Source organism: Puntigrus tetrazona, chromosome 14 (genome assembly GCF_018831695.1).
Source record: "Puntigrus tetrazona isolate hp1 chromosome 14, ASM1883169v1, whole genome shotgun sequence".
Lineage (NCBI taxonomy): Eukaryota > Metazoa > Chordata > Actinopteri > Cypriniformes > Cyprinidae > Puntigrus > Puntigrus tetrazona.
This window is the reverse complement of record NC_056712.1, coordinates 21,336,200-21,358,981: the sequence shown is the minus strand read 5'-3', so window position 1 is coordinate 21,358,981 and position 22,782 is coordinate 21,336,200. Positions and strand designations below refer to the sequence as shown.

General features: G+C 36.7%; 2 protein-coding genes across 2 annotated transcripts in view; one reads left to right on the top strand and one right to left on the bottom strand.

Annotated features, from left to right (window-relative positions):
- zdhhc9 (zinc finger DHHC-type palmitoyltransferase 9) overlaps positions 1 to 18,617 on the bottom strand; it is a 24,302-nt gene extending 5,685 nt beyond the window's left edge. Inside the window, exons 1-7 of the mRNA XM_043256895.1 lie at positions 16,642 to 18,617; positions 8,619 to 8,779; positions 5,187 to 5,345; positions 3,732 to 3,869; positions 2,174 to 2,222; positions 1,827 to 1,929; positions 69 to 172 (exon numbers count right to left, since the gene is read on the bottom strand). Coding sequence (XP_043112830.1) covers positions 69 to 172; positions 1,827 to 1,929; positions 2,174 to 2,222; positions 3,732 to 3,869; positions 5,187 to 5,345; positions 8,619 to 8,779; positions 16,642 to 16,808 — 881 coding nt within the window. The 5' untranslated portion in view covers positions 16,809 to 18,617. The remainder of the gene's footprint in view (positions 1 to 68; positions 173 to 1,826; positions 1,930 to 2,173; positions 2,223 to 3,731; positions 3,870 to 5,186; positions 5,346 to 8,618; positions 8,780 to 16,641) is intronic.
- A 927-nt stretch (positions 18,618 to 19,544) lies between these two features.
- c1galt1c1 (C1GALT1-specific chaperone 1) lies at positions 19,545 to 21,719 on the top strand. Its single transcript, XM_043258016.1, is given in 3 exon segments — positions 19,545 to 19,735; positions 20,001 to 20,526; positions 20,529 to 21,719. Coding segments are annotated over 2 exon segments (951 nt in total). The 5' UTR covers positions 19,545 to 19,735; positions 20,001 to 20,015; the 3' UTR covers positions 20,969 to 21,719.
- Positions 21,720 to 22,782: the final 1,063 nt, after the last annotated feature.

Here is a 22,782-nt window from a genome sequence, read left to right as displayed (position 1 = left end):
TGCTGGAAGGTTTTGATATTTTGTCATCTTATGCAATACCACAAGCAAAACAACATTAATGTTCCCACCTGGGGTAAGTAGGGCCACAGAGAACCTCACAGCAGTTCTTGATGATGTTCTTATGGCTGTATGGGTTCTGCACACGGTTCTTTCCAGACCATGAGCCTTTGATCTGTAAAGTAGAATCGAAGGACTTAAAACTTTGAAAACAGCACCAGTGTAACGTCAGAACTGCCATTGACCGTTACAATCCGATTCCACCCTCAGCTCTCTACTGACTCTTCTGACGTTTCGTGTTATAAAGCGTACATGCAAATGGGAGCTTGATAAAAAAGAATCTCTTATTTGTTATGCTTTATTTAAAATGCGCCTTTTCAGTTCTATAGTCACTCCATCCCTATGGACTTCATTTGATCTAGTCAAGCACTTCAAGGGCACTCATCTTAAAAAGACATGCTTTTACGGTTTCATCTGCTCCTAGATAGAAATGCATGTATGCATCACAGGCAAATCTAGAGGGGAAAATCATCTAAAGTTCTGTGTGTGGTATTCCACTCAAAAATGTGACGCCAGTTTTAGAAGTCAAGTTGTACCTGAATTTGACTGGCAGCTATGCCAGAGTCTGCAGGTATTGATAAATCTGTTATAAGCAGAATGTAATTTAAACTAAATCAAAGGCACACAGCCATAATGTCACACCATATTACTTGCAGCAACTGCATTCTTCCTCGCTTCCTCTCTTTCTCACCATTTTCACTCCTCATTAATAAGAAGGGCCAAAGGGGTAAGTGTGTAATCATTAGGGCTAAGTGTGAAAGTGCCACAGAACTACAGATTCTGCAAAACTAAATCAAAGCATTAATAAACTTAAACCGCTGCAGGGAATCGAATCACTACATAAGCCTGCGTGTTAGACATTTTTCATTTCACCTTCAGAAAATGTTAATCAGAGTTTATTTATTAATTAATTTTCTGTGGTGTTTGGGATTTTTGTGAAAATAAGTTGATTAAATTATTTATTTAGTTAAATCTTCTATTTTTATTGAGCAAAACCTGTTACTAAAATGTTGACTTTTGCGGTTTATAAATCCTTATTGTGATTTTCTAGTGGATAAACATTAAATCATCAAAATAAAATAAAAATTCAAATAAATAAATTAAAAGCCTAAAGCGTGCATCAGATTTTTGCAAGATTTATATTCAGACTAAATTATTTAAATTGTTGAATCTAGAATTTGTAGCAAAGTTTGGGACACAAATGTCATGTGTCTTTTTTATAATTAAAATGAGTTCTGTTCATATTTAATGAATAATAAAAACATACTTCTAGACTAGGTTTTATGGGAAAAAAAAAATTAAAATTACTACTATGAGTTAAATATCAATGTCAAATGATGTTATCTGCTGAATACAGTCAAAACCTCTGGAGGCCAAAATCTTCATTTTTATAAATATCTGATGCATTTAAAGCTTTTTTCATGCCAGGTTAATCTTATGTTACATAACAGCTTATCTAACATAGCAAATAGTTACTATAAAACATGGGATTTGTGCCTCTAATACTTTAAAAGTGTAATGGGACAGCAATGTGTACCCTGTTCATAAAAAGTGCTATAAATACTGTATATACTGTACATAAAACTCCTGTTGAGATAAAAACCTGTGCTTGCTTATCGGCGAGACAGCACTGTTGCCAAGGTGACTGCCGGATCTAGTGTGCTGAAATGCTCTAGGGCATGTGTTTATCTTTCCAGCCATGTGACAGCAGCAGGAGTCAGAAAACGACAGTAGACTTTGGAACAGACAGGTAAAAAAAACGGACTCACGTCTTCATTGGTGGTCTGGTTGAGAGAAATCAAGTAGGTGTGAAAGCCAGTCAATCCCACCACAGACCAGAGGGTGAAAAAACACACCAGAACCTCCAAAACAGTGCCACGGGGAGTCAAGGAAACAACATGCTTAAAAATATCCACAATAAAGCGTAAACAGTTGTCGATGTTCTCTGTTCAAACAGAGTAATAACAGTAAAACACATGCCTTGTGCCTATTTAAATGGTAGAAAACTAGTATACAGACATCATGACAGATCATTTACGACACAACAGTTTTATTAAGAGCTCATTTTGTTTTTAAATCTTCCGGAAGTAGTTCTAAAGCCCAGCTGAAAGGATATGTTCCGGGAGTTTCTTTTATGGTACTCACAAATCCTGAGTCCACAGAACCTATAAAACACAAAAGATATGTTTTTTTTTAAATCATGTATCCGTGCATGCAAGCAGTAACTCACAGCATCAGATGTCTCTGCATCTCCCGGCTCTCTCTCCCATCATTACATGTTCAGAAGATTTTCGCACATCCACCCACACTCTGCCAGAGCAGAGAAGTTTGCACTGTTCGTTTACAAGCACCTTTTCGACCACAGTAGCTAGGTTTGCATTCATCCTAATAAAAATCTGCTGAAGGAATAGTTTACCCCGAAACGAAAATCTGCCAACGATTATTTCCACAGGCATTCAAACTAAAAAAAAAAATAGAATGACAATAAAATGAATCATAGGATAGTCTGTGTGACTTATACTTGTGTTTGACCATCAAATTAGCAATGGATGTATTCATTGCGGTATTATATACATATACATATACTATGTGTGTGTGTGTGTATATATATATATATATATATATATATACACACACACACACACACACACACACACACTTCTGAGGTGAGAAAGGGAACAAAATTGATGTCATTACTCAACAATTTTCACCTACATAACAGCTCTCAAATTACATGATGCCTATGGTGAGGGTTTGACATGATGACATTTGGTTCAAAATAAACATTTAAATGTCAGTCTGTACATCCAACTGGTTTCAGAAGACTTGTATAATAATGCACAAGCTGCATGGAATCATTCAAGGGTGACCAATGAATGCAGATGTGGATGGTCAGAATTAGATTATATTATTTAAATTAATAGGCCAGATATCAAACCACGCAAGCTGGTTATGATGAAAAGGTCAGAACTGATTTACATTTACTCGCACATATGACATTTGTGTGGAAGGGACCGGCTTCGCTCTTTGGAAAATCAAAAATAGAGACATGCTAAATATGCAAGCAGTGTAAGACAGCTTTTTATAATGAGAGAGATCTAATTTTGTTGAGCTGAGATGTGCCACCTGTATCTGGTGTGGGGTAAGTGTGTGTGTTCTCTGAAAGATTCTGTGCATCAAACACACAGAATCTGTGGTATTTATCCGTGCATGTAAACATAAAACACAAATCGTGGAATTATACCTTAAAATGAACGATATTCATGATGAGTTTTACTTTGAATTAAGATCACAGTCTCAGAGAAAACTGCCCAGTCATTCTGTTTCTCTCTTTTTTGCTGCCAGTAGTGCACTTTGAGAAGAGGAAGATCAAAAAGAAAGAAAAAAAAAAAAAAAGAGCAGACATTTAGAAGAGCATATAGTGACTCTTCTGATATCCTGAACACTCCCTGACTGAACCAAGCCTGACAGAACCGTATTCGCATAAATATTGAGTGTTGCTTTAAGGCACTTGTTTTCCCAGAAACTACGATCATTAAACCGGTGGACCGTCTGTGCATTTTAAATTGTTATTGATAACATGAAAACGTAATTTCAAACAATCCGATTTTGGATGTCAGCAGTGAAAACGTTCATGAACACACACACACACATTTTCTTGCTGCGATACTCACGTAGAACCACGTGGACGATGTCGAAGGCAAAGATGTAGATGGTAAGTAGAGACAGCGAGAGTGTGAACAAGTAGAAGTATCTGTAATTCCTCTTTCCTACGCAGTTTCCGACCCAGGGACAATGATGGTCAAAACGGTCTGAAGGAAAAGCACACAGAGTCGTAAGACTCTCATGAAGACTTGTGAACGCCCGTTTCTACATTCTAACAGTGAGTATGGATCTTCTGCCAGAGACAGCCATGTGTAGTTTTAACTGATAAGAGGGACGTGGTACTGAAACCAGAGATAGATTGATTGTGATTTTTGTGTGTGTGTGTGTGTGTGTGTGTGTGTGTGTATACGTGTGTGTGTGTGTGTGTGTGTGGCGCAGGCCGCCCAAACAAATGGCCCTGTGTTCAGGATGACTGTGCAAAGAGAGCAAAACTGAACCCTCAGTGAACTCTCTAATATCAGCACGTATGTCGCTAACCTTGCAATATGTGTGTGTAAGTGTGTGTGCTGTCTGACTCATCTCTTAACAATTCACTATTATACTGGAGTATCAAATGGCATCTGCAGCTATATCAAGGGTAAGCATGCTTGTGAATTCTTGTATGTAAACATAATATAACCCCACAAACAACAATAACTGCAGCATATTATTTTTAGCACAATTTTTTTTAATAAAAATTATAAATCAAATTAAAATTAAAATTAAAAACAGTTCTACAAAAAAAATAGTAGTACCTATAATAATAATAATAATAATAATAATAACAACAACTTTTCGTATATATAGTAAATACAGTATATAGTAAGTAAAATACATTAATGTTTTTAAATTGAGACTCATCTTAAAACATGGATATTATAATATTGATTTCTATTTATTTATTTGATAAACAAAAAAGAAATACTATTACAATAATAATTAATTGTATTCTATTTGAATAAAATGTAATTTATTCCTGTTATGCAAAGCTGAATTTTCAGCACCAATCTCTCCAATCTTTAGGGTCACATAAACTTTCATTTTATTCTCAAAAAACATTTCCTATTATTCTCAATGTTTAAAACGGGGAAACTGTGATTTTTCTTCTGGAGTGTTTAGTGAAAAAAAAAAAAAAAAACTTAAGTTAATGCACATAGTGGAATAAGTTAATAAAAGCTTAATAAAAGTTAATAACATTATTCTGGATCCAACCCTTAAATGATCCAGATGACCAAACTCCTGAGAAGAGATTATATCAACCCCTCAGAGGACCTCATACAACATACAGAATTACCAAAGTTAAATATATTACGTTCCTACAACAGATAACTATATTGTACAAACCTAATTTCCTGCAATGATTAACATCACAAAAAGCGCTATATAAATAAAAAATAATTAACAGCCCACCTCCCTTTAACAATCCACACAATTTGAGGTAGCTTTCATGTTTGTAGTGCAAAATGTTAGGGGCGTTCGCTCACCCACGCAGTTGTCGCAGATGCTGCAATGGGAAGCACGAGGGGGTCTGAAGATCTTGCAGGTGTAGCAGTACTTCAGCTTGACGATCTGGTTGTTAATTTGAACATTCTTGATGCGGGGCGGAGGCCGCTGTCCAGCCATGACGTTCCCATTGGCTGCTTCTGCAGGAGATGAACAGAGACGGTCAACATGGCAACCAGCAGCAGCTCGGGTCGATTAAGATCCATATGCATAACACACAGTACAGCCTGTAATAAAGGACTCACTGAAGGCCACTCCAGAGACAGCCGTGACTCAATGACAAAAGACATGAAAAAAAAAACCACCAATAAATCAGAGCAAGGAGAGTGCGTGCGGCTCTGTCAAAAGAGGTCAAAACTCAAGTACAAATAGTCATTAATGGTGCTGGTAAGACAAGTATAATGATTTTGCATTAAAGTTAAAGCAGAAAGAGATTAAAACAAGCTTTTAAAAGAAATTATTTGAAAGGGATAAGCCAGTCATTATCACAAAATAAATATTGAAGGTGATTAAGACCATGACATGAGGAAGAGAGAGACCTTGTATCACACTGAAGGGGTTTAATTTGCAGTAATGAAACACTGACTGCACATTATCTCCCTTAACAAATCAGTCAATAAATAAATAATAAATAAAAATAAATATTATGATTTAATTTTAGTAAAAAAATTTACAAAACTATCTGACCACAGAATAACTTAATACAAAATTTAAAAAAATCCTATGTAAATGATTAATTATTTTAAGGAAAATATTTTTTTTTAAATCTATTTTTATTTTTTTGTTGTTATTTCTATTCCCTTTTCATTATTTGCATTTTTTTTCTCAAAATGACTCACTCTGACCTGTCTGGATGCTTACAACACTGAAAACAAAGCACAAAGACTCAAATTTCGAAAGATAATTTCCTTGCATTTGTCAGCTCTGTCCCTGCCATTTTATAGTAAAATGGTTGCATTAGCAGGGCTCGGGAGGCAAAGTGACACAGCTGCCTCTTAATCCAAATGCCTAGGTTGGCTAAAACGGCAAATCCAAACTTGCATCTGATCCAGCATCAGCCACTTTTAATCAGCCACACAGACATTCATCTAAAAATAGCATATTAAAGATGGAATGCTGAAATGGAGCAGAGGAAATTTGTAGAAATCAATCTTTGCCCTGCCCTGCTGCAGCAGTCAACAAAACTGCAGTATTTTAAAAGGGTACAGTGGAATGAATATCAAAATGCTTTTGTATGACAGCGGTCTTAATAAAAAAAAAAAAAAAAAACAAAAACAACCCTGAATAACTTATGGAGTTTAAATAAAATTTCATGAAAATAAAAATGTCAATCATTTTTGAGTTATCTTTTTGTTGTTTTTGTTAACCTGATAATGCATTTAGTTCCTTTTTATTTACCTGCAGAACTACATAAAGTACTAAACACTTAAATAAGCAACAAAAATTCTGTCTCTATCACCTGATGATCTTCTCATTAAACAAAAATATTTCACACCTGCTTAAATTTCATATTTCCGTTACATTAAAATGACTTGAGTAATTAAGTCACGGAATTTAAAAAAAAAACTGTTCAGACAAATTCCTTAAACTGAATTTATTGCATGGTTAGGCGCTGTTCATACAGGTTTCTGAGATGTTTCTAAATATAAACATTAATTTAAAATATGAATTTTTATGTTTCACAGCACACTGCCCTAATATGATAATGATGATGATACTGCTGTAAAATTTTTGTACCGTGATATTCCATACTATAACACATATCACATATTAGGGAGAACCATAGAACAATTCTACATGTGAACATGCTCCACAAAATCAGTGAAAGGTTAGAGGATATTTAATGACATCAGAGAATACCGTGGTTTATCAGTGGAATTGCCAAGAGAAATGGTGTCCTGGTTTAGTGAACATCAGTAATAACAAATGCTGCACCGCCCCTAGGCATGTCTGAGCGTCAGCGGTGGTGCCGACGTGCAACAACGGTGCTCTCATTTGAGAAAGAAACCAGGGAGACGAGGGAGGAAGAACGGAGAGAGTGTAGGGAGATGAGTTCATCTTTACTGTAGCCCAGATCTTGTAATCAATGCAGGGAACGGTGACAGGCTGGTGACTGAACCAGATAAGGCAGTATTTCCCACTGAGCCATAACCACACAAATGAATCACTAGAAGCTAAATTAGCAGGATGAGAGCAGCAAGTTAATCTAATTTAATTGCATTTAATTAGATGCAGTGATGTTAACCTTTCTGACATTCAAAGTAGGACAAGCGTGCAAAAAAAAAAAAAAAAACCTACGCATGAATTCCCTATTTCAGGCCTATTTTCAGTTTTTCTTTTGTATTTTCAGCCCACTGAAAATAGATATATTTTTGCTGCAGGGTAAAAGTGTATTTTTCTTTCTTTTTTTTTTGCAAAAGGAAGCCAATGCGTAGGGAATTTCACTTCACTTCACTCACTGTAGATCAGGACAGACAAAGGTCTAAGGCAATCTACTATGGCAATTTCTTTTACTATTTAAGTGTGCACATTTGAGCACAATCTTAGCCGAAGAAAAAAAAAAAGAGAGAGAGAGAGAGAGAGACACAAGACAAATGAGGCTTTGAATGAGCTTTAACAGTTACTGCCAAACACCCCTGCAAAACATACAATTTTCACTTTGAATAGTCATAACACCGCTTTCTGTTCAAGTCGGTTGACACATGGCATTGTGTGGGTGCGCACATGTGAAGAATATTTATTTCTTATTTTACTTCTTTGTGCCTTTAATGGATAACAAAGTGAAGCAAAGCAGAAAAGCACAGAGGCAGGAATGAGATATGCATGGGTCAATGATTCAAATACTTCTGGAGCAGCTCGTGTTCTCTGTAATCTCACTTGGGCAACGTAGGATATTTTTCAGGAAGTGCTTTTACTTATTTATTAAATTATGTAAAGCGATTTAAGGGGAGAAAGACAGCATACCATTAAAACAAGTTGTAATTTAATTGAACTATTTGGAAATAATATTTGTGTTTTATGCTCACAATCAATCTTTATTGTATGAGACTTCTGAAAGAGCTTTTCCTTAAATGTATATCTAAAAATACAAATGCATTAGAAGACAAAAATGCATCTGTTTTTCAATATCTGTGATTTTCAAGAAAAAAAAAAAAAAAGTGACAAGATAATTATTAAGCCTAGCAAGTTTGAGGTAAAGAACACAATGTTTCCCAGATTAACTCATGGACCAACGCACTGCATTTTAAATCGCAAAACAAAACAATAAATTAATCAGCAGGTCTGGGCTAGCAGCGTCCCACTTACGCCACACGCTTACTAGACTATTCATGTTCTTCCCCTCACTGGGTCAAAACGCTGATGGTACAAACTGTGGCATTAAACTTCAGAACCCCTTCCCTGGACTCACTCACCGATCTCCATCTCAATGAAGTTGGCCTCCTCCGGCAGGGCCCGTGGCAGCACCCCAGGGTCACTGAAGCTGGTTCGGAGCAGCATGGCCATGACAAAGACGAAAAGCAACACTGCAAACACAGGGATGGCAGGAGACAGGTGCACTGCCAGATACGGGCACCTGTACGGGACAAGTGAACAAGCAGGGTTACAAATGAGGCAAGGAAAACATGAACAGAACAGAGGTTACATGAACATATAAAATGAACCTCTAGTCTTAAATGTACTGTGGAATGTTTGTGCTACTAAATTGCAAAAAAACAGCCACATAATATAGCATGGATTTGACAGCAATACAATTGAATACTATTGGTGCTTTCAAACAATTAATCATGATTAATCGCATTGAAAATATATTTTTTTTATTTACATAATATCTGTGTGCACTGTGTACATTTACTATGTATATAGATACACAAACATACAGTATATATTTTGATAATATTTGCATTTATATATTTATATTCATATAATTGATATTATATTTCAATATATGTAATATTATCTATACATAAAGCTACACAGTACACATTCTAATATAATTTAATACAATCACAATAAATAACAAAACTGACAATGGATAGATAAAGATTTATCAATAAAACAAATAAAGCAAAAATTTAAAATAAAATTATTCTAAAAGCAAACATACACAATTCACACTACACAGAAATGAACCTAAACCTAAAACGTTTTTCAAAATTAAATCTGACAATTTCAATAAAAGCAAAATGGCAATGGCTGCATAAAAGAACTCATTTCAATCAGAACATCAATGCTTTTGACTACTTTTCCTATATCCAACACGAAAACATTTTATCATCTTTTTGATGGAGCAATAGTTTCTCCACGATATAAAAGCAGGGAGGCCATTGATGAAGTTGGTTTGTAATATCTGTCTGGCTCAGCCCTTCCCTAAAGACAGTTTTTCAGACCAAACAATGAAGCAGTCAGGGAGGATGTTTACTATGAATGACTGTGCTTTCTCCATTCCTGCAGGCAGACAGCCATACAGCAATGAATTTGGTTGCTCTCATAAATTGCGGATGACTTGGGTCCTGTAAAAGTGCCTCACTTCGCTTTGCCTGCAGCAGATTGGTCGGCTCCACAGGACACTGCATTGAGCTATTAATAGGGTCACCCTGGCTCTCCTCCACCACTCTCTCCTGCTATACTAATATAATGTATGGCTAATACATCACGATAATGGTTCAGCTCATCGCAGGCACAGTGCATGCACTCTCAGGGGGATATTTGCTACATTTAGCATTCTGCATGTGCAAAGGACATCTTTACAACACTACCTACAATACAGTGAAAGTCCTAATAACGCAATATAAAAGGATATAGAACTAGATTTTGGAATAAAAATATAAGTGGTGCAAGGTGCTTCACTATGGTATAATGGGTGGTTATTTACATGAAGTTTCAGAGGCCAGTATTATTTATGTACTATTTATTAACGTTTTGAAAATAAGTTTTAATTTAAATCTTCAGTTTTTATTATATTTTTGGTTAGCAACTTTTGTTAGAGCTTTATTTTTTTATTTAATTTTGTGTCATTTTAGTACTGAATGATAAATTGTAATAATAGTCATTTAAAAACCGTTACATGCCAAGGCAACATTGTCTCATTTTCTAATTATGTTTCCTAAACAATTCTAATTGTCTAATTAAAGTTCTTTTCTATTCTGGCATTCTAATATTTTTGTAATAGTCTCTATTTGTCAAGTCACACACACACACACACACACACACACACACACACCTTAATAGTTTATATATATATTTTTAGTTAACATTCTGAAAGCCAAAAAAAAGTACATCCAGTTGCTTAGCAGAGTATTTCTCCTTAACACACCTTGTATTTTGATGCATCACTAATACCAACAGACTTACAAACTGAACTTGACTATGTCTACTTTTGGGGATTTATGACTTAACAGGTGCTTCTAATGAACACAAAATGCATGTGGAGTGTTATACATACTTTAACATGTCAAACTGATCCTTCTAGTATACATACTGTAACACTGGTTGAACCAGTCCATACTACAGTGTGGGTTTGTCTCCTCACACGTCACATTCCCTGCTTCGGTTCCAGCACACAGAAAAACAGATTGCATCCATAAGACGTGTTCTCAACAGAAAGATCATTTCTAGTCGGACTACATGTGCAACACTGGTGTGGCTGCATACCAAGGGCATCAATACACTAGAAATCTACCTGTGGAACGAGTCAGATTAGTTTGATCCATTTTAAACTATGAGACTGGAAGACATAAAGAGAAGGGGAAAAATCCAGAGCAGAGCCGGTCGATAAAACTTTCCACTGCCCAGACCATGGGTTGAATGCTGCAGGGAAATCCATTTATTATCATGAAAGCTGTACTGGGCCAAAGAGGAGGAAAACTGAGGAGAACTGCTGTGTGTGTGTGTGTGTGAGTGTGTGTGATGTATCTGCTAATGCGTTCTGGAGCTGCTCCATCATCAGTTCCTATCACAGCCCTAAGCTTCCCGGACATTACCATCATGCTGGATGTGACCTCTCCCACCATAATCAATACATGAGATAAGCAACTCCAAAAGCACAAATTCTGTTATAGCCACTACTGATGCACAAGGTTATTGATCCACCATATTTAACAATGAACTTCCTCCCCACAGAACAACACAAAAACATATGCATAATCAACACCTTGTTGTTGAAAATAAACACCAATTTTCATTTGACTTGGTAATGTGACATACTTCTGGAACAGGATATTCAGCTGCAAAAAATGCAGGGCGGTAATTAATTGGATCATCAAAAAAGGAATTACCACGGTGGAGCCAGACTCGATGAGAGTTTGCTGAAACAACGCCTGAACAACCGTTTGGTTAACATTATCAATCATTAACAGTAAAGTTATTTTATTCTGATTCAAGCTTACAAAAAAAAAAAAAAAGTCAGTTTTGATTTCATGTTGAACAAAATGGGGGGAAATCATCAGAAGACATGAAATGCTTAGTAAAGAATTTCTTTGTGAATTTTGGAATTAGTATAAATGAAAGAATTTGTTTAAATCATGCACATGTAAACAAAGCCACTCCTGTCACTGTTACAGCATCTCCACCCTTGTGTTTGCCTTCACAGCTTGTCCTTAGTGAATTATCTGCACTCTGCTCCACAGAGAACAAGGCGAAAAGGACTGTTTTCCACAGTTAAGACAACATGAAGCACAACGGCAGAGTTTTATGGCTGGCTATGAAAAGGCTTAGCTGTGTGTTTGTAAAATCAATAGGGCTGCTTCATTGGTCTGGCTGGTCTCTAGGTGGAGACTGGTGGGGGCAGGGAGGCCTGACAATTATCGTTACTGATAGCGCTCAGCGCAAACATCCGCTACGCCACCGGAAAGGACAATGAGGGAAGAAAAACCATGAATAAAAACAACATATAAAACAGATTCATTGTGACAGTCTGGTTCAGTCTGATAGTAATTTGAAGACAATTTTATATAATAAATGCTGAATATATTGTTGATGTGCAGTGAGCTCCCGAGTTCATACCATTCAACATTTTTTTATATATTATAAATTGCATTCAGCAAAGATGCAATTAAATAATTTTATAATGATATAATTTCTTTTTATTTAAAACAGCTGTTCTTTAATACTTTATATTCATCAAAGAGTTGTGAAAAAAACCTTTTCAAAACTTTTAAACACACATACACATACATACACATACACATAAATACACATATATACACATATATATATATATATATATACACACACATATATATACACACACATATATATATATATATATATATATATATATATATATATATATATATATATATATATATATATATATATATACATATACACACACACACACACACACAGGGTAACAATTTACAATAAGGTTCATTAGTTAACAATTAACATTAATTCCAGCATTTACTTATGTATTATTAAAAGTTGTGTTTGTTAACATTAGTTAATCCACTGTGAACTAACAATGAATTATTGTATTTTTATGAAGTAACGTTAACAAAGATGCATAAATAGTGTAATAAAAGTACTGCTCATTGTTTGTTCATGTTAGTTAATACATGAATTATTGTTAACAAATGACACCTTACAGTATTGTAAAGCATTACTACACCCCGTTTACACCAAGAATAGTGTCCCCATAACAATGCGACTACATTTTTTCATTTTAAACCTTATCTCGCCATTAGCTATTTTAATTTTTATCCTAATGCTGAAAAAAGCTTTCATAATAGATTCACCGAATACTGAGAAAAAGATTTTCTACTTGCTATTCTTCTAAGAATGTTGATATAATGTATCAAAACCAAAAAGTAGGTCAAACTGTTAAGGAATGAATAGCCCTGCAGTTCCGATGAAAAACATTCAGCATGCAAATAATCACCTCGTTCATTTGAATTTTGCATTGCAAAACTTGATGATAATATTAAATTAGTATGCAACAGAGCTAGCAATAAAATGAGGAGAGTTTAGCAAGCTAATAAATAAACTGCAATCTTGCATCCGGGTTTGATATCAGCGGCTATTCTTTCTGATAAAGGACACTCATAAAAGCTTAAAGTACAATAGAGGTGTAGGTAAAAGTGTAAAGTACAAAAATGTACTGATAAAGGATAATTACAAAAGGAGATTTCAGCTGTGTCAGGCGTAAAGCCGGGACATTGCCATGCCTGAAAATTACTTGTACAGCCTCTGTTAATTCTTCATAAAGAGTTTGCCAATTTAAGAGCAAGCGAATCACGAAGCAAATGAATTATGCATTACTGCCAAAAAAAGCGGTATCCTAATCCCTCATGGAGACAGTTTTGCCACAGCTCCACTTTTGCACTTGCGTTGCACAGAGACAAAAAATTAAAAATGTCCAACAGAATAAAAAAAAGTCTTCTCTTTCATCCCGACCCCAGAAAAGGGATAGAAACAGACGGTGGCCCTCTCACACAGATCGTGACATTGACCGCAAACGCTAAGTTACACACTTGACCTCAGCAAAAACATGACTTCAACTATCTGCTTAATGCTAAACGTAAAAATGTATAGACATTTAACTGCTGAGCAACAATTCCATGAAACAAACATACAGGACAAAGGCAGAGTGAAACCTAATCCATGTACTTCTAAAGTGAAAGAATGAGTGGGTGAACAATCAACAGAATCTGATGACTGTCAACACATAATGTGCAGCTATGTAACAGATTCACTGGTGTAGAAGCATTTTAGCAAGAAGATGAAGTATTATAAAGCTGAAGGGCGTAGGTCTGCATCACGAACATACTAAACTGTCTGTTTTCAGACAGGTTTCCTGAACACTTAGTCAGGCATTGGTATAACCTCTTATTTATATTGCATTCAACACTTTTTTAGACCATCTCTGTCCAGTGACTGTATGCAAATACCATTTATGTGGAAATGTTACGTTATTATTATAATTAGTCTGTAAACGGCCGTTAACAGAGGCCGGAGATGCTGAAGACGAATGCAAAGAGGAAACAAATACTGTAGCAGTAAGATCAAGATCACTTTTAACACGATGTGTGAAGTATAGGAAGAAAATCTAAATATTAACTTTTTATATAATGTGTCTGAGGGGAACTGGCTGTATAATGCATTTACTGTCAATTGTTCAATAAGCACCATCTGCTCCTTAAAGGAATAGATTCAAAAATTCAAATTACAGCATATTTTACTCACCCCGACGCCATCCTAAGGGGTATATGACTTTCCTCTTTCAGTCGAACACAGTCAAGAGTTTTTAAAAAAATGTATCCTGGCACTTCCAAGCTTGGTAATGCTTGTGGATAGTGGCCATTTTTTTGAAGCTCTATATGCTTCAGAGGACATGTGATAATCCCACTGGATTCACCAAATGCCTCATTTGTAATGGTTTTTATTGTTTTTTTCTGTCATAGTGCCGAAACGTGGCATAACGTTATAGTAAGGGGCATAACATTTCAGCCACGTGCTTGTGGTATTCGGCCAATCACAATGCACTAAATAGCTGGCCAATCAGAGCGCACCTCGCTTTGTTAGAATGATGAGCTTTGTATAAATGAACCCATTTTAGGAATGAGGGGCTTTGGGGAGCAACAATAATGTACAGTATGTGGAAAATTATGTGAATTTTTACTTACACCCCAAAAACACATTACATTATATTACACAACTGTGCAAAGTCTAGCCCTGCTGATCAGTCGTGTGCCTGTAGAGGAAATAACGGTCCAGACACAAGGCCCCACGGACAGAGGTGCGCGAGGACACAATAGTGTGAGCATTCAGCAATGTTCAAATAATAATTCCCTAAAAATTCAGAATAGCTAGAAGCAATGTGTCTCCATAAACACTGTCTCTTCTTGAATCTCATGATGGGTATTAAATAAAATATAATGTGCACATAAAAATAAATGTGCACTACTGAAACTAAAGATCCAGCAGGGATAACCTATATATGAATAACCTTAGGTGGTATTTAATAATTGTAGGTCCCACAGCCAGAATTTTATAAAGAGTGATAGAAAGCATTTGACACACACACACACACACACATACATACACATACATACATACATACATACATACACACGTATACTTTTTTTCCCAAATGGTTTACCAACCCTTAAAACCCTATGGCAAGTTTAGCCCAAAAAGAACACTGGATACAATACTGTACAATCCAAGTACAAATTGAAATGCAAATAAATAAATAAATAAATAAATCCCAGTTCATCTATTAGCTTGTCATGTAATAAACAATTTGGAATCGCACTTTTGCACTTAGCACTTAGTCTCTATGCTAATATATCTGCCTCAAGAGGACTAATTATCAGCAACAGCGATATGAACATGACGTGCAGTGAAACCCTACAGGATCCAGCAGCTCCATACATGACTGAGAGTTTCTGACTAGGGACAGAATCGTTTCCTTTCGCTGATGAACAGGCCTAATGGGGGATCCTTGATATGGGCAGGGCACAACTCTCAAGTCTCAGGAAACGCAGATGACAGACGTCAAAGTCCACACAAGGGAGCTTATATCCACCCAACAGAGCTCATATCTAATACGCAGCGCAACCAGCTTTATCAACATGGACAGCAATCTGCTTTTGTCAAAACGTGTTTCAATAACAAAGATGACACAGCTCTTTCCCATCCATCAACAGGCCAAGGACCTCACAGCTCAGAAATCTGCCATTAATCTTAATATCATCGTATCATTTTTCATTAGCAAGATAGATAGATAGATAGATAGATAGATAGATAGATAGAAGTCATATAGTAATGGAAAGTCTGACTCCTTCCCTCAAATTGGTTCATTTGAACAGCGCCATGATATATTATTATAATATTATTTCTGTTTTTGTTAATAAGTTCGTTTATTGTTGCCCAGTTCAGATTTTTTTTTTTATTATTGTTTTAAAACATACTATCAAATTGTAAACATTTCATATAGAATTTATTTGTGAAATACAGTCCTAATGTTTTTCACCTAAACGAATATTAAAGCCAGTCTTTTCTCGGTTTAAACATCCGACGAGCAGTTCACTCAATAACTGCTGGAAGCGACTCGGTTCTCAAACGAATCGTTCAGACCAGTTTTGCGAGCGGCTCCAACCAATTCACTGAGAAGATGCGACTCAAAAGAACGATTCATTCAAGGATTCAAACACAGTGACCAGATTCGGCTGGCGTGCTTTTTACTCGAAAACCTCACGCGCGCTTCGGCGCTCAATATTTCACACACTTTTTGTAATGTTACATTTGGAGCCTTTACCGTGCGGCTGCTTCGGCCGCTTATTAAAAGGCAACATTTAATTCTTGCAATGGCATTAAACAAAGGCCACACGCGACGCAAATCGACCTTTGTAACGAAGCTGTTCGCGCTGATGCTTCAGTCGCGTCTATGGCAGTGTAGGTGAGGTCTAATGATCACCAATGGCATGCACTTACTCAAAGGCGAAGAACAGAGAGCAGGTCCCAATGATGAGAAACAGGGTCAGGTAAAATACTCCTTTCTGCCGAGCCATCATGACCCGTCCATCGCAGCAGAAGGTGTTTTTCCCAGGTAATTTCTCCCATTTTCGAGTAACCTTCCGCGTTATCATCACCGCCGACATGGTAGCGAAGGTGCAAGCAGATTGTCTTTTATCGACCGAACCTGAAATAAACCACAACCGCGTCCACTAAATGATTAACATGAGACGAACGAACGGCCGATCAGAGCGCTATTGTCAGCAATAAAACAATGCAGGAGCTTTTTCGCAACAAACAAAAAAAAACGCGATTCTTCCTTCACGTGCACGATTTGTTTGTGGGATTCTTCCCGTGCTTCCTCGCGGATCTTCGGCGTTTCTCGAAACCATCAGTCTGTCGCTCTACATATCTGCCCTTCTGCGCTTAAATCCATGGTTGAGGTCCGAGTCAAACGCCGAAAAGCAAAATCCCCATCCAAACGCGAAGATTTCCCATGCCGCCGCTATTCGAAAGCGGTCCCCTTCGAAGCGAGCGCAGGGTTCAGGCGAGAAAAGCGAGGCTGAGCTGAAACAAACGCGCATAAACGCTAAACGCACATCTGGAGTGAGCGCGGACCTTGACCGACTGACATTTATGTCATTGCTCAGGCTGGTTAAAAGCGTCTATCCCGGGAGGATTCTCCGTCCCTTTTTCTCTTAAAAGGACACAAAATCAATTTGAATGAAGGCTTTTGTGATCTATGCCGATTATACAGCGAATATCTGAGTAATGTGTAAAATAATCTTTCCTCCAATTTCGTGTCGTAGGATGCAAGCAGGGCTGGATTCTCTTTGGGAGCAGGAAACACGCCTAGATTGAAATGTCTCTTCTTAAAGGGCCAGCGTCTCACTGTACAGGGAACAAAGGAATTTTGTCTTCCAACACTAACATCCAACCCATCATTGAGGCGATAATTCAAAATGAAATATTGTTACATTTGAGCCTATGATATTTTCAGCACAATGAAAGAAGCTTAATTCAAGTCTATTCGATTGTAGGCAATAATTATTAGCTATTTAATTTTTATACGGTCTCTTAACGTTATATATGTCTCGTGTATGTGTATTTATCGTCCTGTGTTGTGTTTACCGTGTGTAAAATGCTGCTAAAAAAATGTTGTTTAGTAGAATGCTTCTAAACCCAAACGCACATGAGGTAAAACACACCTGATCCAGCTAATCAAGTTATTCAGGATCACTAGAAACTTCTAAGCAGGTGGGATTCTACAGAGCTGTGTTTGAGACCACTGTTCTTTCAAAAAAAAAAACTTTTTGTACAAATTAATTGGTATTATATGGATATTAAATGAAAGGTAAGAAAGAAAAGTTGCTTTATTTGGCTGTATATGCGGCATCAACCGCTGAATGAGTATTTTATCTCTTATCATCTTGCACAAAAAAGCCTTTGTATTGCATGCGTAATCTCGTAAATATGTAATAGATTCCGCATTAAAGCTTAACTTGTGAGAGATGGAGTTCAGTCAGTTTATGAGTAGGAGTTCATTTGAGACACCGGGCAGGAAATACTGTATGAGCTACAGCAAAGATTATTTCTATAAATAAGAAAGCTATTAATTAGCATGAAGTGTGAGAGAATGACTCCGTCTTTACAAAAAACATACAAGAGGTGCTAGGTTTGGTATAATACAAGGAAAACACGGACCGATGCGGACAAGCAAGTGGCAGATTTGTGCTTTACACCAGCCCACTACCTTGAACAAAGGAGGCAAGGGAAAATATTTTGTCAGAACACATGGCTCATTTTCAAACACTGTCAGTGAAGACAGATGTTTATTTTGAACCAGATGGCACAGATATTAATGGCATCTGCTATTAGGGGCTAATGCAGTCATTCGTGCTAACCAATCAAATCTTCTGTCCCCTAGGCCTGGCCTCTGCTGGTAGATCTTGTAAATGCACCACCGGGTCCAAAAAGCTTCTTTCTACATTGATGATCTTTGAAATGTCGTGTGTGATTAATATTTAAATAAATTTTATGAATAAGGTACCTCTGTGTTCTCATAGCTTCATTGCCCAGTTGCTCCATAAACATTAGCCCAAACATTATTTTCTTATTATTAATGGGGGAAAATAGATCCCTTTATATTATAATTTTGTTACTAAGTTGTGGTTTAAATTTCAACACTTTTAATAAGAAATAACTTCTCTTACAAAGGACAAAACAATGACGTTTTAGCAAAGTGCTGCTTAATCTATTTGCCAAAGTGTTTTAGCAAATAGATTAAGAAAATTGTTTTATATAATGCATTATAAAATGCAATTAAAAAAATTGCAGTTTATGAAAGGGGGTTAATGTATATTTATTGTCATATTAAAATATAACGTTTTACGTGGATTATGTTGTATTAGTTTATTTTCAATTTCAAAAGGCTTTTATTAATTTAGGCTCTTATTTAACATTTAACTACAAGTGCCAACAAAATAAACGAACAGTTTATTTATTTGTCAGTTTTTATTTTTGAATTCCGTTTATAAATGGTTTTATTCTTTCGCAAATTAGTTACTTGAAAGCAGTAACGTTTTTGACTTCTTCCTTTTATTTGATCTTTTAGAAATTGCATTATTTAATTTTTATTATATTTATTTAATTTATTTATTTATTTGCAGATACGCATTTTTGTATGTTTTGCGTATGAACATAAAAGTTCTTATACAACCTGTAAAACTTTTAAAGCACAAAAATAATTTTCGCCTATTCAAAGGAAATCGACGTTTTGTAGTTTTTATTACCGTGTTCGTCACAGCGAGACAACACAAACGAACAACATTTCCCACAGTGCCTTTGGCGCAACTTTAACATCCGCCTAAACATCCGTGTTCTAGAAGCCCTTACTAGCGCTGGACTGCAACCAGCGTTCTTACCTTATTCCGTCTAAATGAATTAGATGGAGGGCTGGTAAAACTGACTCCAGAACAGATACAATTTTTTTTGTTGTTTTCCGGTTGAGTGTACGGAACTGAATGCGACGGTGTAGCGACTAAATGTCAGCAGCATTCTGCGTTATTGAAAGGTATCAGTATAACTAATGTTAAGTAATCATTGGAATGTGTTGGTCAACTGTTTAATGGGTTCCTGTAGTCAAATGTAGCCGATAGTTATATTTAGAGTTAGAAGTATACAGCAAACCTGCTTTGTATTGACACAAATTTATTGTCGCAACCTACGTTGTATCATATTCTCTATAGCCTTTTTGTTGTTATTGCTGAACAAATGTCATTTATAGCCTGAACTGACATTGCTGTGAATCATAATATTCTTACTTCGCTCTATTACAGGGTCACGGGTCGAGCATGATGTCTGAGGGCAGTTCATTTATGAAGGGCATGATCCTAGGAGGCATATTCTGCCTTGTGATGTCTTTCTTTGAGACCTTTAATTCAGGAACCCACTCAGAAGGTCATGAGCATCTCCACCATCATCTGAAACCTGCCAGCAAGGATGAGCTACAGAAGTTGTCGGAGTCTCAGATGTCTGACTTGACCCTGCAGGTTCAAGTGTACTGTCTCATCATGGTTACCCCAAAACTCCTGGTCCACTGGGCGACAGCCAACGACACCTGGAGCAAACACTGCGACAAGTCTGTCTTTTACACATCCGAGTCGTCCAAAGCTCTAGAGGCGTTAGACCTGCAGGAGCAGGATGAGTGGGCTCGGCTACGCAAAGCCATCAAGCACGCCTACGAGAATGCTGGAGACCTGCGCTGGTTCTTCGTGGCCCGGCCCACCACGTTCGCAATCATAGAGAACCTCAAGTATTTGGTGTTGGATAAAGATCCAACCCAGCCGTTTTACATTGGCCACACGGAAAATCCGGAGAGCTGGATTACGTGGAGTATGACAGCGGGATCGTGCTGAGCTACGAAGCCATGAGGCGGCTGATAGAGATGTTCAAAGATGAAGACAAATGCCCAGAGCGAGGACATGCCCTGTGGAAGATGCCTGAAGAAAAGCAGCTCGCCACCTGCCTGAAATACAGCGGGGTGTTTGCAGAAAATGGAGAGGATGCGCAAGGCAAAGGGCTTTTTAACAAGAAGAGCGTCAGCTCCTTGATTTCCGACAGCATGGGCCAAAACCCGGCCGACGTCGTGGAGGCCTGCTGCTCTGACATGGCCATCACGTTCGCCGGCATGTCTCCGAGCCAGATTCAGGTTTTGATGTACGGCGTCTACAGACTCCGGCCGTATGGACATGATTTTCATGATTCCTTGACGTTTCTGCCTCCTAAAGACTCTGATAATGACTGATTGCCTTCATGGCTTCCGTATTGGAACTGTTACTGAAATGATATGTTGGTCATAACTGGGTGCAGGGCAGAGTCAGCTGTGATGTGAAGTATGTACTTTATTTGTGCTTGTGTGTTCTGAAGGTTGGTGCTTGTGTGCGACTTATGGGGGTTACACTAATATAATTGTTCTCGATTGTTTGCGAGCGAGTCGTAATGGGCCGATATTGGATAATTTTGTGCACTTGAAAGTATTTTGAATAAAAATTACACCAGATTTATGAATTCCACACGTATGGGGTAAGAATTTTAAATGAAGAACCTTTTTGATGATTTTTAAATGTATTTTGGATGTAGGGGAAAGGATATTTTTGTGGCATCTGTATGGTAAACTGTCTGTATCACCCTTAAAATATCAAACTAATGTGGTTTGAAAGGTTAATTTACTTGAGATTGTAAAATTACTTTTGCATAGAACATTGATTATTTATTTACATATATATTGTTTCTATAATTCAGATGTAGTTCATTACACACTGGTTTGAGACCTTTTGTTAATTGTTCTTTACTGCTTTTTAAAAAACATCAGGACGCTTGATCTCACCTGCTTTAGAAGTGAAGGTTACATATAAAAGAAGGCTAGGAATATGCATTTCTTTTCAACCATTTCTTTGGATACTTGATTTTTTTCAACAGATTGCCAAAATTCCAACAGGTTTAATAAATATCATTGAAAATCACGTTTTGTAGTCTATTAAACTATGAAAAAACTTTCCAGTTTTCTCTTGCTCCTTTTTTTTGTTTTATATCCTCTTTCGTCACTCTTTTATCAATTTCTATTTTATTGTGTTATTTATGAATTTCTAAGCTGTCATTTTAAGACTTTTATTTCCTTTTGTTTTTATTCTAAATCTCTTTTTGTGTCTTATTTTGTATGGCACATTTTCCAACCATGTTATATTACTTTTTTTCTGCTGCTATTTCATTTCTCATTTTCAGCCGCCTCTTTTATCTATATACATTTTTTGATCATTCCTGAATCTCCAGCTCTTGTTTTAATTCTAGAGAAGGGTTTTTTGACTGTACTTTTTTCTCTCTTCCTCTAGTCTCTTCTTGAGCGGATCCGTTTCTGTCTCATATTTGGTTCTTAAATTCTCAATTTGAGCCTCAATTTTCCTCTCCCTCTTTTTCAGTATTTTCCCTACCCACTTTTCAATAGAAATTTCCAGATCTTGGTTGATACTGTTAGTAAAATATTGCCCTTGGTTGGATGTAATCCTCTCTTTCATGTTTATAAGTTGAGTTTTGTCTTGTTTTTCTCTGTTGTTGAAAGCCAGGTATCTGTTTTCACAGAATTTGATCAGCCTCTTGAGGTTTGCACAGTAATGGCTTTTCTCAAAATCTTCTCCTCCAGAACAGAAAAATGCTGAACTGTCCAACTTTTGGAGCAAACATTTTCTCTATCAGATCTAAACTGATCACGTCTTCCTCTTTATATATTCCCACAGTAATCACTATAATGACTGCATGTAGCTAACAGTATAATGCAATTAGAATAATATAATACAATTTCTTCCTGTATTTCTGTATTTGACAGTGATGTGTAAAAGAGACCTGGAGTATGAGCTACTGATTTATCCTCAACTTCTCAATCTGTCACCGAAAAAGTTTGCGGTGTGCTTTTAACTCATTTCATCCTGGAATAGTGTTTCCTTTCCTGCTGCACTCTTTCCACATCCTGACCGTCCGATCAGCACAATTCTACAAGAAGCTACAGGAAATATGGAAAGCATAATGGCACTGCATGATCTTGCTTTGAATTATTTGAAAACAACA